Below are 14,756 nucleotides of genomic sequence, written 5' to 3'. Positions count from 1 at the left end.
CCATCGAAATTTCGCGATTTGATCGGACCAAAACGGCTTTGAGTTTCAAATTGGGGGGATTTCGCGCCAAATTACCAATGAAGTTGGCGCTTTTCTCACCGTGGAGATGGAACGAGGAATTGATGGAAGCACGCCGAGGGGATTGTTTGTAAAATTACCAAACGATTTTTCACGTGTTTAGAACGGAAGTTCCGGTTGTACGGTCCCTGGAAAAAATTCCCAAAAACCTTGACGTTTCCGGGAAGTTTCTAGACCACGCGCGTCAGCCAATCACACGCACGGCAGCTGCGCTCTCATTGGTCGCGCGGTGGAATCTTCTAGAAACATCATTGACCCCGTATAAAGCCGGCCATTTGTGATTTCCGGCGATTCCAGTGCTGTAGCTCGACAAGATAACACGAAATTTTCAAGACTTGACCACCGACTTACACACAACTCAAGGTAAGACTCTTCACCCTTAAAATCTCGACGAATCGCTCGCTAACGCGTCATTCTAACCCCCTTTTTGCTGTACAGATGGCTAAAGCACCCGCAGTTGGTATCGATCTGGGCACGACTTACTCCTGCGTTGGAGTTTTCCAGCATGGAAAGGTGGAGATCATCGCCAACGATCAAGGAAACCGCACGACTCCTTCCTATGTTGCATTTACAGACACGGAGCGTCTCATTGGAGACGCCGCCAAGAACCAAGTGGCCATGAACCCCAATAACACAATTTTTGGTGAGTCACCGCAGTTTTAAACCCGTTTTTTGTGGCAAATCGATGGTGACCTTGAGCACGGGCTCGGTTGGGGAATTTCACGTTGGGCGTGTACCCGCCATTTTGTGAGGTTAGGTGGAGAGCATGAATGCGGAAATCGTCACGTTTTCGGCCAATCAGACACTCGCTCGGCATCACGTGACGCCGCCAAATTTGGCCAAAATCTTGAATTTTTCCAATGGAAGGTCACTTCAAGTATACAGCGTGGCTCACTACTTTGCGTAGGAACACGTAATTGCAATTTCAACATTTTATCTTGCGATTAGATAGCGTTTATCAGAAATGTGTGAAACGTAGTAATCTTATTAGCATGCTTTCAATGTAAAATGACCAATCGCGTGAATCACTCTGTATATTCATTCAAGAGTGGGGTCAATTATTTTTCAAGTTGGCTGTTGTACTATGAACGGATCTCTTGACATCTGTGAGTCATTTGATGTTTTTATGTCAAGTTCGCAAAGTGCCAGCCTACTTGATTAATCTATTGATTACTGTGTTTTGTTATTCCTTGGAGGATTTTCTTGTTTCTTTATGTTGGATCAGATTTTTTCCAGTTGTTTCTCTTCATTTCTACTTATTTTGATCTTACATCTTCTTTTTCTTCACTGTTTAGAACTTTTTTTGTCTTTTAGATGTGGTTGCTTTTTGCAGTAGTTACATCCTTTTTGATTTTTTAGACTTTCAAGTTAATTAATTTTTCTTATTCTTCAGATTTACTAAATTTTGTAGATTCTGGATTAGCTATTTTTTTTAGATTTTCTTAATTATTACTTTTAATGTGAATTGATTATTGATTTTGTGCTTTTCTTTGTTTATTTTTTATTTGGATATTTTGCTTGTTTCTACCTTTTCTGGTTACCACTCTTTGGAAATTTCTTTTTTTTTTGCTATTTTGTTACATTTTAGAGCTTTTTCTTGTTTTCGAATTTATTTTGATTCAGTCAAATCGCAGTTATTGGAATTTTTATTGAATTTTCTCCTTACAGATGCCTTTTTCTTAATTTTTGTTTATTTTGAGCATTTATTTTGATTCTATTTAATCACTTTTTAGTTTTTTACATATTTCTTTACTCTTTGGAGCTTTTTTTTGTACGTATTTCTTCGAGTTTTTTTTTGATTATTTGTGATTATTTGATATTTTTATATATTTTTTTTGCATATTTAGTTGAATCTTAGAGTGGATTTTATTTGTTATTTTTTAAATTTTTGCCAAATTGCAGTTGTTGGATCTGTGTTGATTTCTCTCGTTTTTACAAATGCGTTTGTTCGTTTCTTGTGGCTGTTTCTAACTTTTTTTTGTTATTCTTTTCATTGTTCTTCAGCTATTTTACTCTTCTTTGCATGTTTCTCCAAGTCTTAATTTTATTGTTTGGATTATTTGCTACTGTTTGATCTTCTTATGGAATTTTATTCATTTTCTTTTGTCTATTTTGTTAGTTTTTAGAGTACCTTTTTCTTGTTTTTTTGACTTTTGATTCTGTCAAATCGCAATTGTTAGGTCTTTGTTTTTACAAATGCGTTTCTGTTCTTTTCTTGTACCTTTCCTTTTTATTCTTTAACTATTTTACTACTCTTTGGAGTGTTTTTTACGTTTCTCCACGCTTTGAAGTCTTATTTCCATTCTTTCTTTGGGATTCTTTTGATTATTTGCGATTGTTTGATCTTTTTATGATGTTTTTGTAATTCTTTTTTAGCTATTTTGTTGGTTTTTAGAGTAGCTTTTTCTTGTTTTTTTTTTTACTTTTTGTCAAATCGCAGTTGTTGGATCTTTGTTGATTTTTCTCGTTTTTTAACACATGCGTTTCTGTTCTTTACTCTTTGCTTTTTTAATACATTTTCTTCTTTTTCACATTGTTCTTTAGCTGTTTTACTATTTTTTGGAGTCTTCTTTGCATGTTTCTTGGAGCCTTGTTTTCATTTTTTCTTTGGGATTCTTTTGATTATTTGCGATTTTGATCCTCTTCTGAACTTTTTTTGCCTGTTTTGTTAGTTTTTAGAGGAACTTTTTCTTGTTTTTTGAGTTTTTTTTAATCTTTGAAGTTATTTCGTGACTTGATTTTTTTTAGTTTTTGCAAATGTTATTCCGTTTTTAGATTTTTTTTATTCTCCGCAATTCATTCTTTCCTTCTGGTGCCTTTCTTCTTATTATCTTTAAGCTATTTTACCACTCTTTGGTGTCTTATACTAATTTCTTTCCTCTTTTTGTTTGTTTAAATTCATTTAACTGGTCTGATAGTACTTGTATTCTTTTTCGTTATTTTCTCAGTTTTTCGTTTTGTTGCTCTTAATCTATACACAGTGACCACTAAACCATCTCTGCCACGTGATTCCCACCCCTTAAAATGATGAGATTAAATGTCACGCCAGACTAGAGTTTATGAGCTACTTTGTGATTATTTAAACGTCTGAAACAAATTTTATTCCCATTTTGATGACTCTTGATTGTTGAGCATTTTTTTAACATTTTGTTTCTTCTTCCAGATGCCAAACGTCTTATTGGGCGTCGTTTCGATGACCCCGCCATCCAAGGCGACATGAAACACTGGCCCTTCGAAGTACTCAACGACGGCGGCAAACCAAAAATCAAAGTAGAATACAAAGGCGAAGGCAAATCCTTCTACCCTGAAGAAGTCAGTTCCATGGTCTTGACAAAAATGAAGGAAACCGCCGAGGCATACTTGGGCAAGAACGTGACGAACGCCGTCATCACCGTCCCGGCGTACTTCAACGACTCCCAAAGACAAGCAACCAAAGATGCTGGTACCATTTCGGGCCTCCAAGTCTTGCGTATCATCAATGAACCCACTGCCGCCGCCATCGCGTATGGTTTAGATAAGAAAGGAACCGGGGAGAGGAACGTGTTGATTTTCGATCTGGGCGGCGGTACCTTCGATGTCTCCATCCTGACCATCGAAGATGGGATCTTTGAGGTCAAGTCCACTGCTGGTGATACTCACTTGGGCGGTGAAGATTTCGACAACCGCATGGTCAACCACTTCGTGCAGGAGTTCAAGAGGAAGTACAAGAAGGATTTGACGTCGAATAAGAGGGCGCTGCGTCGTCTCCGCACGTCGTGCGAAAGAGCGAAACGGACTCTGTCGTCGTCGACGCAAGCCAGCATCGAAATCGACTCTTTGTTCGAAGGAATCGATTTCTACACCTCCATCACCAGAGCGAGATTCGAAGAGTTGAACGCCGATCTCTTCAGATCCACCATGGAGCCCGTAGAGAAGTCCATCAGAGACGCAAAGATGGACAAGTCGCAGATCCACGACATCGTCCTCGTCGGAGGGTCGACACGTATCCCCAAAGTACAAAAACTCCTCCAAGACTTCTTCAACGGGAAGGAGCTCAACAAGAGTATCAACCCCGATGAGGCCGTGGCGTACGGCGCCGCCGTCCAAGCCGCCATTTTGCACGGGGACAAGTCCGAGGAAGTCCAAGATCTGTTGCTGCTCGACGTCACTCCCTTGTCGTTGGGTATCGAGACCGCCGGTGGGGTCATGACGGCGCTGATCAAACGCAACACGACCATCCCGACCAAGCAGACGCAGACGTTCACCACGTACTCGGACAACCAACCTGGAGTACTCATCCAAGTGTACGAAGGTGAACGTGCCATGACGAAGGACAATAACTTGTTGGGGAAGTTCGAACTCACCGGCATCCCCCCGGCACCTAGAGGAGTTCCTCAGATTGAGGTGACGTTCGATATCGACGCCAACGGCATCTTGAACGTCACCGCCGTCGAGAAGAGCACCAACAAGGAGAACAAGATCACCATCACCAACGACAAGGGCCGACTGAGCAAGGAGGACATCGAGCGCATGGTCAACGAGGCGGAGAAGTACCGCAACGAAGACGAGAAGCAGAAGAGCACCATTTCGGCCAAGAATGGGTTGGAGTCGTACTGCTTCAACATCAAGAGCACCATGGAAGACGAGAAGGTGAAGGATAAGATCTCCGAGTCGGAAAGGAACAGCATCATGGAGAAGTGCAACGAAGTTATCGCCTGGTTAGACGCCAACCAGTTGGCCGAGAAGGAAGAGTATGAACACAAACAGAAGGAATTGGAGAACTTGTGCAATCCCATCATCACCAAGTTGTACCAGGGAGCTGGGGCGCCTCCTGGTGGCATGCCTGGATTCCCAGGCGCTGGAGGTGCCGCTCCGGGTGCTGCACCTGGAGCTGGCGGCGCCGGACCAACCATCGAGGAAGTAGATTAAATTGTTTCCATTCCATTTTTTTACTTCAAGTCAGTATTAATTTGACAAGTTTTGAATTGAGTTTGTTTCAAATACCACCCAGTGTTTGGCTCTACTACAGTTTTCTCAAATAAATCGTTTTGGAATCCATTTTTTGGCTTTTATTTCACTTTTCATGAATAAGTAGGAACAAATACCTAGAAGGAGGCTTTGACTTTGAATAGATTTCAGGTTTCAACTTTCAATTCTAGGTTGGAAGTGTGAACTTTTATTTGAGGTTAATATAACAAATTCCAACTAAAAGCAACAGCCTAGAAGCCTAAACAAGGATTCAAATGTAGTCAGCCTGGTTTCCAAAATTTACTTAAAGTTTTTTCAGGTTGCAGATTTCAAATTCGAGGTTTTTAGCTTCCACTTGTGTCTACTGCGTAAAAACCAACCTAGATAATTAAGGTTTTAATCAACGTACTTTACTTTTTAGGTTGCAGGTTTCAACTTTCAAGTCTAGTTTTTAAAGTTTGATATTACATTAGGTTTCAAGTTTCAAAACCTGTCTATTCAATTTTCGCTGTCAGGCGGCATTTCCATCATTACTCTAGGTTCTAACCCACAAGTCACTTTCTAGGTTTTAGGTTTTGACTTGGTGGGTTTTAATACAAACAACTTTGATCGTCTAGGTTTCAGGTTTCGTAGTTTTATAATTGCAATTTTACAATCAGGTTTTGGGCAACAACCTAGATAATTTAGGCTTTATATTTATTTCTTAGGTTTGGCAATTCTTTTCAATTTTTGTTAGGATTCTAGGCAACCTTAACCTTCCAAGTAAGAAATCCAACTTTAGGTTTCGAACTTCAAAATTTCTTCGTTCTTGGGGTTTGATAGGTTTTAAACCTAAAACTTTAACGTTTAAGGTTTCAAATATGTAAGTTTAGATAAAGTCGAGGTTTTATGTTTTAAATAGAAATCGGAAGCAAACTGTGGCACATACTACTTACTGATGACTGAATTATCTAGATAGCTAGTTAACGCTTTTGTTTTGTTTAAACGTCATGTTGAAGGCGTCATTTTGTTTTTGTTTATTTTTGCATCACATTGTCACTTAAAAAAACATCAAATATATTATTTGTCTTTATTTTCATTTAAATTTTTTTTATGATTGTCCGGGATGCAAATTTTTTCAAAATTTTTATTCCAAGGCCTATCGTTTTGGTGAATTTAAATCTATAGGTATGAAATTTGGAAAGGTTGGACTTCTTTACTTGATCTTTATATGTGCAAAAAGACAAAATTGTACAGTGCAATTCTTTAGTGATTTTTGTGTTCTATTGTTGTCGGTGTTCACATTCCTAGTTGCACCCTGAGAGCTGATCTAACACTCGGCATAAAAAAAATTTGGAGTACATGAAATTTTGGACGCCTAGTTTAGAATTTTTTATTGGGGAATTTTGAATGTAAGGCCTGCATTTTCGTAATTTCGTAATTACTTGCCTGAAGTTGTTTTTCATGTTACCAGTGGATAAAATTATAGAAGAAAGAAATACAGATTTTAATAAATTTTATTCTTTGCAAAATGCAAAATTTTCAAATTTGCATTCTAATTTTCTTAATTTTCTTTAATTTTTAAACCATACACATGAAATTTAGGGCAGGTGCTAGCTTTAAGTTGCCTTTCATTGGTACTAAATGGACAAAAATATAGACTAAAAATTCAGGTTCTAGGAATTATTATTAAGATCTGTCGTTTTCACAATTTTTAAACCAGAAACTTGAAATTTAGGGAAATTATTCCTTTTGAGTTGTTTTTTAATTGCACCAAAGGAAAAAATAATAAAACAAAAAATACAGGTTTAAAAAAAAATCCAACAAAATAAAAATTTTCAAAATTTTATTATAAAACGCCTGTTATTTTCGTAATTTTTAAACCAGTAATATATAATTTGAAAAAATTATTCTTCTTGAGCTTTTTTTTTAATTGTTTGGGAACACAGAACACTAGTTAAAAAAAATATATTTAGGAATATTGCATTCAATACCTCTTAATTTCGTCATTTTTAAACCACAGAGTTGAAATTTGGAGAGGCTGCTGCTTATTTTTAGTTCTGTGGTTGTGTTATAGGGCAAAATTATGCGATAAAAAATTTAGAAATTTTTATTCATGAAAGGGTCAAACATTTTCAAAATTTTGAATCTAATACCTGTAATTTTGCAATTTTTAAACCAGAGACGTGGAATTTGGGGAAATTACTCGTCTTGAGTTGCTTTTTAATTGGGGCAAAAGACAAAATTATGGAACAAAAAATACATGTTTAAAAAAAATCAAAATTGAATTTTTTTCCTATATAGTTATCATTTTGTAATTTGGTGTGTCTAAAACAGAATCGTGACTTATAAATTCCCAAAATTTTGATTCTTTAGGGCAAAAATTGTTTAATTTACAAACCTGAATAAAAAGTTTTGTGAAAATTTGCACCCTAATTACAATCCCGTTTTGTCAAATTTCTAAGTAAATCTAATAAATAAATAATAAATTAATAATAATAAGTAATTTATTAGAAGTTTTTTACACAAAAAACTCTCTCAAACAATGCTAAAGCGATAATTAAAAGTTTGATGATGATCAATAAATTAAGCTTTAATAAGCGCTCTCTTTGAATGCAGGAAAACATTTTATATTTAGCGATTTTCGTTAAAATTTAATTTGATATTGTTGTTTGTTCTTGTTATCTTTGTTGAAGTTTTTAATCACTTTTTGAATTTTTGACTTTTAACGTTTGTATGGTGATGAGCCAACATCGGCTTAAAATCGTCCGTTATGGAGGGCAACGAAAGCGAGTTTATTCCAAATGAAGAAGAGCAAAGTGAAAAAGTGCAATATCATAATCAATCAGCAAATGAGGTAGGTGGTTTTCTGTTTATTTTTTATTTCAATTGTGCATTTTTTAACGGGTAAATAGCTAAAGTATGTAACGAAGGCTAATAGCTATTAGATGCGAGTGAAAGACACTATTTTATCTACGGCCCTATCAGTATAGCCTCGATTACATCCCAGGGTACTCCTAGTTAAATTAGTTTGAACGTTTGTCCGAAAAGGACATAGAACTTTCACTAATGGGCGCTATGGCCAAAAAATTACGTTAAAATTTGGCAATGCTGCTCCACACTTTCTTAATTTTCTGTTAAATAAAATTGTTACCCAAATAGAGTTTGATCGTTTAAAAACGAAATCTTCTATCTTAATTAAAAAAAGCACAAAATTCGTTTTGGTTTTCAACTTTGAGCTAAGGAACGATTTAGCTGGAACAGCAGCATGGGTATCATGGGCGCCTTTTCTTCATCACCTTGTATATATTTCAAAATTCGGGGATTCCAAGTTCAGTAGTTCAAATATGAAATAAAATAAAGATTTGTCGTTTCCCTGCCAAAATACATATTTCAGTTTAAATGGTCGTAGATAAAGCATAGTATTACACTTGCACGTTATGACCCTTATGCTTGACTCGCCCGTAGATTGAGGCTACTATTTTGTATTTTCTTTCATTTCTAGAAGAGTAACCTGGATAGTGTAAAAACAGAATCAGACACCGATGGATTTCTTTTTCCAGATGTAAGCAAAAACTATGTAATTTTTTCCTAATTCCAAGCTGTTTGAATTTTAGGAATTTGAGAAACGAAGTGGCACCACTGACCGTGGAAAAGACTACGAACACATTTATATAACACAGTTAATTTTAAAACTGATAAAAAGCGACCAAATTGAAGACTTTCGTCTTTCATCAAATGATGAGAGATTTGGGGCGTTCGATGATGTTGTGGTTGAAATAAAATATAAAAACAAGAAAAACACAGAAATCTACGCTTTCCAGTTGAAACACGGGAAAAAATGTCTACGAACGAGTGGTTTAAGTAACCCAAGTTCCAAAAGCGGCGATTTTAATTTAGCCAAATATTTGAAAGATTTCCATGAGAAAATTCAATGTATGCAAAGACCTATAAAACTGATTCTATTCACCAATAGACTTGTAAGTTTGGATAAAACGACTATTATTGTTCCTGGTAATGAGGAGGAGTTTGCGATGGAAATTTCTGAAGGAAAATGTGATGATTTATTTACAACGTCCACAGAAGGGCGATGTTTTGTATTCAAAGAAGCGAAAAGCGAATTGTTTTTTCGAAATTTAACGTTGTACACAGACCAAGCAAAAGTTTCTGATTTAGAAAAGGATACACTAAACAAAGACTTTATTTTCAACTGGAGTATGAAAGAAGGCAACAAATTGAAGCTCAACAAAGCATTTTTAAAAACACAACTGTTTCTGTGCGTTTCTTCAGTAATGATCGCACCATTGTTGTTTTCAGACGAAGGATTAAAAGAAGAAGAGAGAGTTTTCCAAGAGTGTGTTAAAATTTTTGACGTTACACTATTCCACAAAAAGAGTTGTAACAGATTGGAAACGATGTGGAGAGATGGTTTGAAAGGGTATTCGCTAGAAAAAGCAAAAACTGAAGATTTAATACAAAGACATTCTCTTCAAATAGACAAAATATCCCACGAAACTCTTAAGCAGAAGAACCAAGAAGTAAGCAAACTTTTGTGGATTCTAAACTTATGTCCTCTACTTGTGAAAAGTTGTCCACAAATATCCAAAGCAATAGAAATCTGCACTCCAAAAGCTGTCATCGTTCTGTACGATAGCGACACCTTTATTCCAACATTGCCAGCATTTCGGACACTCTCAGATTTAACAGTGCACTCCTCAATATACGAAGAAGTCATAAACATGTTTCACTACACGATCGAAGGCCAAAAACCGGAACTTTTGAAACATATCACTGAAAACTTTTCTGTAAATCTTACAACTGATGATTTACTTCTCATGGTTGATGGTCCTTTGCAGATCGGTGAACCCAAACAAGACCTTCCTCCTTGTCACACTGAACGAAAACTCTCCAAGATTTTAATAGACTCCCAGTTTTTGACAACAATAGATTGTCAAACCATCGCTGTCATCAGCTGCGTCAAGAATCCTGAAGAACTCCACTTTACGATGACTAAAATTAACGAATATTTTCGAATACGAGAACAACATCTGCTTTACCGAGAATGAGTGGTCAGAAGGGGACTTTAACACGTTCTGTTCTAAGAACAAGTCAAAAACAGTCTACCAATTTAAGTATTTCAATCGCAAATGTCTAGAATGGATACGCAGCAACATAAAAAGGAGCTGCTTTAGTGACGGATTTGCAGAAGTCAAGAAGTTTCGCCTAGAAGATGAGTACAACCCTGATAACATTAACGAAATATTAATGTTAAATGAGCGAGAGAATTCTATCAATATCATCTGTGCTAATCCCGGAATGGGTAAGAGCACATTAGCTCATAGCTTAAAGAAAAACTGTTCTTCGTTGATTTGGACGGTCGTTATTACTGCTCGGAACCACGCTGGTCATTTTACGCGTCATGGGCCAGACGTGGAAAAGTTTATGGAATACCTAGCCAACCAAGACGTACCAGAAACACTTAAAGTTTTCGTGAAAGAAAAACAACTTCGAATCATCTGGGACGGTCTCGATGAAGTTTCCGACAAAACTTTGAATGTTCTTTTGAGTTTGATAGAAGAGGTGTCCAAGAGAGGCTCAAGCAATGGCTAACTTCACGAAACAATTTGAAGAACAAACTGGAAAATTATTTCAACGTTTTCGCTAGACACATCATGGAGTTTAACGAAGAAGAACAAGAAACGTACATTAGAAATCGACTGAAGATGACTTCAGAAAAGATAATCACATCAATTCGATCCAATATTCAGAGCTACTCTAACACGGATATCCTTGGAGTTCCTTTACAAATCTACATCTTGACCGAAATCATTTCTAATAACCAATCGAAGTATTTGGAGCAACTGGGGGGCATTTTCACATTGCTGGATCTCTACAAAAGTTTTGTTGAAGAAAATTTGAAAATTTTTTATGTTGATAAAAAGGAACAAAACATCAACAACGAGCTCAATCGAAAAGAATTTGAAAACGAGAAGAACTACACGATACGCTGTTACAAAAAAATTGCGTTCAACGTACATTTCAGACAGTCGTACAGTTGGATTGTTGACAGGTTGACAGGTCAAAGCAGTGATCGAGAAGTGGAGCGATTTATAAAAAACATACAAGCAGAGAAAGATAACTACGGATTTATTAATAAAGCAATAAGTGCAAATGACGTAGAGTTCACCCACAATTCCTATGGTGAGTTCTTCGCCGCTTGGTATCTCTTTGACAATAATCCAGAGAAGACGAGAGACGTTGGTTTTATACAAAACGACAGATACAATAATATTCGCTGTTTTCTGGATTTGATGTTGACGAAAGATTCAAAGGCTTCTTTGGCTGTGTTGTACAAGAATTTTTCCTTGATTAGCCAGTGCAATAAAGAGGACTTGGCTTACAAAGATAAGATGAGCCGTTCTGTCCTTGAATTATCCTGCGCTTGGAGCAAACGAAACGACATGAATTTGCTTCAAGACGGTGAGCATATTCATTTCGATCCCATGGAGCTTGCCAAGAAGCAAAACAAAATTCTGGTTTACGACATTGTTCAAGACTACCGAGAGATTGTCCCATCGCAAGATCTATTCAGAAGACAGCTAATGATCTTCTTTCCGTTTTTGATCAAATGTTACGACAAACACGTTTATGGTTTTGCTAGAAGATATTTACCCACAATTCTGCATAATGCACTAAAACTTGATGACACGCTGCTGTACAGCTGCACGGAAGATTTGAAATTGTTGAGGACTGGTTATATTAAAGTGAAACCAACAGTACTTCTCTTGGGTGGGATAATTTGTAACTCCCGCAAAATTCTGACCAAGGTCATGTTAAAAGAAGAGTACCATCATGCTCTCGTGGATCATGCCGACAATGTTCTTAAAGACCTCAGTTTGAAACATCAAGAAACTCTAACGTTTGTGCTAAATCTAAAAGATGAGAACGGAAACATGCCAATCCATCACGCTTGTCGTAAAGGCAACTTTCAAGTTGTCCAGATGTTCGTAGAAAGAGGCTCCAAGATTGATATTCCTGATTCTGAAGGTTTGTTACCGATAAGTCATGTGTGCCGCAAAATCAAGAAGAACGATCTTTCTATGGACCTTTTAAACCAACTAATGATTGATAGTGTTAACACATCTGATGGGAACAACTCTTTACCGAGTCACTGGGCGTGTCAAAACCCCCATGGACGCAAAATTGTTCAACTTTTGATGGGCGGTGGAGGGAAATGGAACATCCCTGATTCAAGAGGATATCTTCCATTACATTATGCTTGCGAGAATGAAAACGGTCAAGATTTAGTACCCGTATTGCTAGATTGTGACCCTGGATGTGTGAACGTTCCTAATTTAACCAAACAGTTACCGATTCATCTCGCTTCAAAAAACCTAAGCGGAACTGACATTGTCCAATGTTTGAGAAAAAGAGGTGCTAACATTCACGCTTCTGACGAAAAGCAACGTCTTCCGATTCACTATGCTTGTCAGAATTACAACGGTACGGCAATAATACGACTTCTTATGCCTGATGGACATCAAAATCAAGCGAATGAAGATGGTTCTTTTCCTGAAACCGTCAATGCCCTCGATTCTGAAGGTCGCTCGCCTCTTCATTATGCGTGCCAACTTGAAAGAGGCCACAAAACGGTAGCTCTGCTCGTGGAGAATGGAGGCAACATCCATACACCTGATGCCAATGGTCTTCTACCGATTCATCACGCTTGCAAGAACGTCGATGGTTTTTTAACAGTCAAGTTATTGCTAAAAGAGCGCACAGTATTGGACGTCCCCGACTCAAAAGGTATGCTACCTTTGCACTATGCTTGCTTGAACATCAATGCGTACCACACAGTGAAGCTTTTGTTGGAGCAAGGGGTGAAGACTAACCTTCCAAACAACGAAGGAGTGCTACCATTGCATTACGCCTGCAAGAACAGCAATGCTTACTACACTGTACAACTGCTCCTTGACACAATGCAAGATTTCGATGTTTGCAACGATACAAATTTGTTACATTTTGCTTTACAAAATCGAAACGGTTTCAACACAACAAAGTTTCTATTGGGGAGAAACTTGAGGCTAGATGTGCCCGATCAAAATGGTTACCTCCCAATTCATATAATTTGTAAATCCAACTGGATCAACAACACAATCTTAGACATGGTACTGCAGAAGGGGGCTAAAGTGGATGTTGCCGATGGCCAAGGTATGCTGCCAATGCACCACGCCTGTGCCAACGAAGATGGTGCCACAAAAGTGGAGAAGCTGCTGCGGGTCGAAACACCACAAATCAACGTCAAAGATGGAAATGGGATGCTGCCTATACATCACGCTTGTAAGAATGAACAAGGATCTTCCATTCTACCATACCTGCTAGAAAACGGATCCTTGATTGAAGTCCCCGATGACCACGGCTATTATCCTCTGCACTACGCGTGCATGAATATTCGCAGTTGTTTTGAAATTGCACAGAAATTAATTTTTAATGGGGCAAACCTCATTGTTTATGACAAAAGCGGTTTCTTACCCGCTCATCATGCATTTCTTAACAAAAGTGGATATAAGCTTATCGACTTATTCATTAAAAAAGGTTTGAATATGCAAAGTTCAACTCGATATGATCGATGCATTGATTATGTGGGAACATTTAAAACCTTAGACGAAGTAAAACAGTCAAAATTTGTTAGGAACTTGAGGCTTTCCTAATACCTATGTATTTATCATTTTGTGTATTAATATTTACTATTGGAAATACTTCTCCATGAAGGATTTCACGCCCTTCTGGCCACCCCCTTATGTATTTACCTTACTTTAATTTTAAGATGTAAAAGATATTTAGTTGTACTGGTTAGTTGTTCAAAGTATTCAAAGTTGAAGAGAAATAAAAATTCAATTAATAACACGAATTCTTCGTCGACCCCCGAAAAAACGCAGCACGCCACTTTGAGGCGACTGAAGTGCAAACATGGTCCATCGAGCCGGATAAGTGATACTAATCAAAGAAGCCTCATCTACGAAAAGCGACTCTGAGGTCATCCGCCAAGTGAATGTTAAGCTCCTATATGTATAGGCCGAAACCTCGCTCATTTTCAATGCAAACTTAAACGATTAATGCTCGGTTTACAGAGAATTTCACGCAGAATTCAAAAGTGTGCGGATTTTTGACGTACGTCAATAAATAACCAAATTAGAAGCGTTTAAAATTGCGGATAGGAAAATTTTGTTTTCATATCTATCAACCTACAATAACTGTCAAATTGAAACAATAGAAAGATGGGGTTTTTACCACCATCTTTCTCGTGCTTTATTACCTAAAAATCCGGTCTTACATATCCCGAATGCAAAAATTTAATATTGTTTCAACCTAGAAGGTAGAGCCACTTTAGGATTAAAATGATCTGTGTTTCTTAATCTAATTCGATTGATACCTTTAGTATTTTTAAAGTAAACTTAAATTATTGAAACTCATTTTAAGCAGAATTTAACGCAGAATCTAAAACTGGGCAATGTTTTTACAAACGTCAATAAATAACCAAACTAGAAGCGTTTAAAGTTTCCGTTCAGTATCAAAGCGCCTGCTATGCGTGCAACCAGTAATACACACTCGCGTATTTTCCAACCGCTTGACGTAGCACAATGCAATTATTACCGCGAACGTTGCACTCTGCAAAAACCTACCGCAATGACCCAGTAAGCGACTGAAATTATTTCAGATCAGTTCGCTCCGGTCGTTTACCTCCTCATAAG

The 14,756-nt window shown here is 37.3% G+C and overlaps 2 protein-coding genes across 2 annotated transcripts; both read left to right on the top strand.

Moving 5' to 3' along the window:
* Positions 1-310: 310 nt before the first annotated feature.
* On the top strand, positions 311-5,115 carry LOC148176657 (heat shock 70 kDa protein cognate 4). Its single transcript, XM_088034236.1, has 3 exons — positions 311-441; positions 517-721; positions 3,242-5,115. Exons 2-3 carry the CDS (start codon positions 517-519, stop codon positions 4,984-4,986), a joined length of 1,950 nt encoding a protein of 649 aa, XP_087890362.1. The 5' UTR covers positions 311-441; the 3' UTR covers positions 4,987-5,115.
* Positions 5,116-7,777: 2,662 nt separating this feature from the next.
* On the top strand, positions 7,778-13,715 carry LOC148176656 (uncharacterized). Its single transcript, XM_088035163.1, is given in 5 exon segments — positions 7,778-7,861; positions 8,510-8,569; positions 8,622-9,980; positions 10,108-10,597; positions 10,600-13,715. Coding segments are annotated over 5 exon segments (5,109 nt in total).
* Positions 13,716-14,756: the final 1,041 nt, after the last annotated feature.

This window comes from Gnatocerus cornutus, chromosome 4, assembly GCF_029298725.1.
Source record: "Gnatocerus cornutus isolate USDA-ARS CGAHR chromosome 4, icGnaCorn1.1, whole genome shotgun sequence".
NCBI lineage: Eukaryota > Metazoa > Arthropoda > Insecta > Coleoptera > Tenebrionidae > Gnatocerus > Gnatocerus cornutus.
This window is presented reverse-complemented; position numbering and strand designations above follow the sequence as displayed.

Excerpts from the sequence above, each read along its gene's own strand:
- LOC148176657 (XM_088034236.1), top strand. The coding sequence starts at position 517 with ATGGCTAAAGCACCCGCAGTTGGTATCGATCTGGGCACGACTTACTCC. Across the intron at positions 722-3,241 it reads CCCCAATAACACAATTTTTG|ATGCCAAACGTCTTATTGGG; the intron begins GTGAGTCACCGC and ends TTCTTCTTCCAG.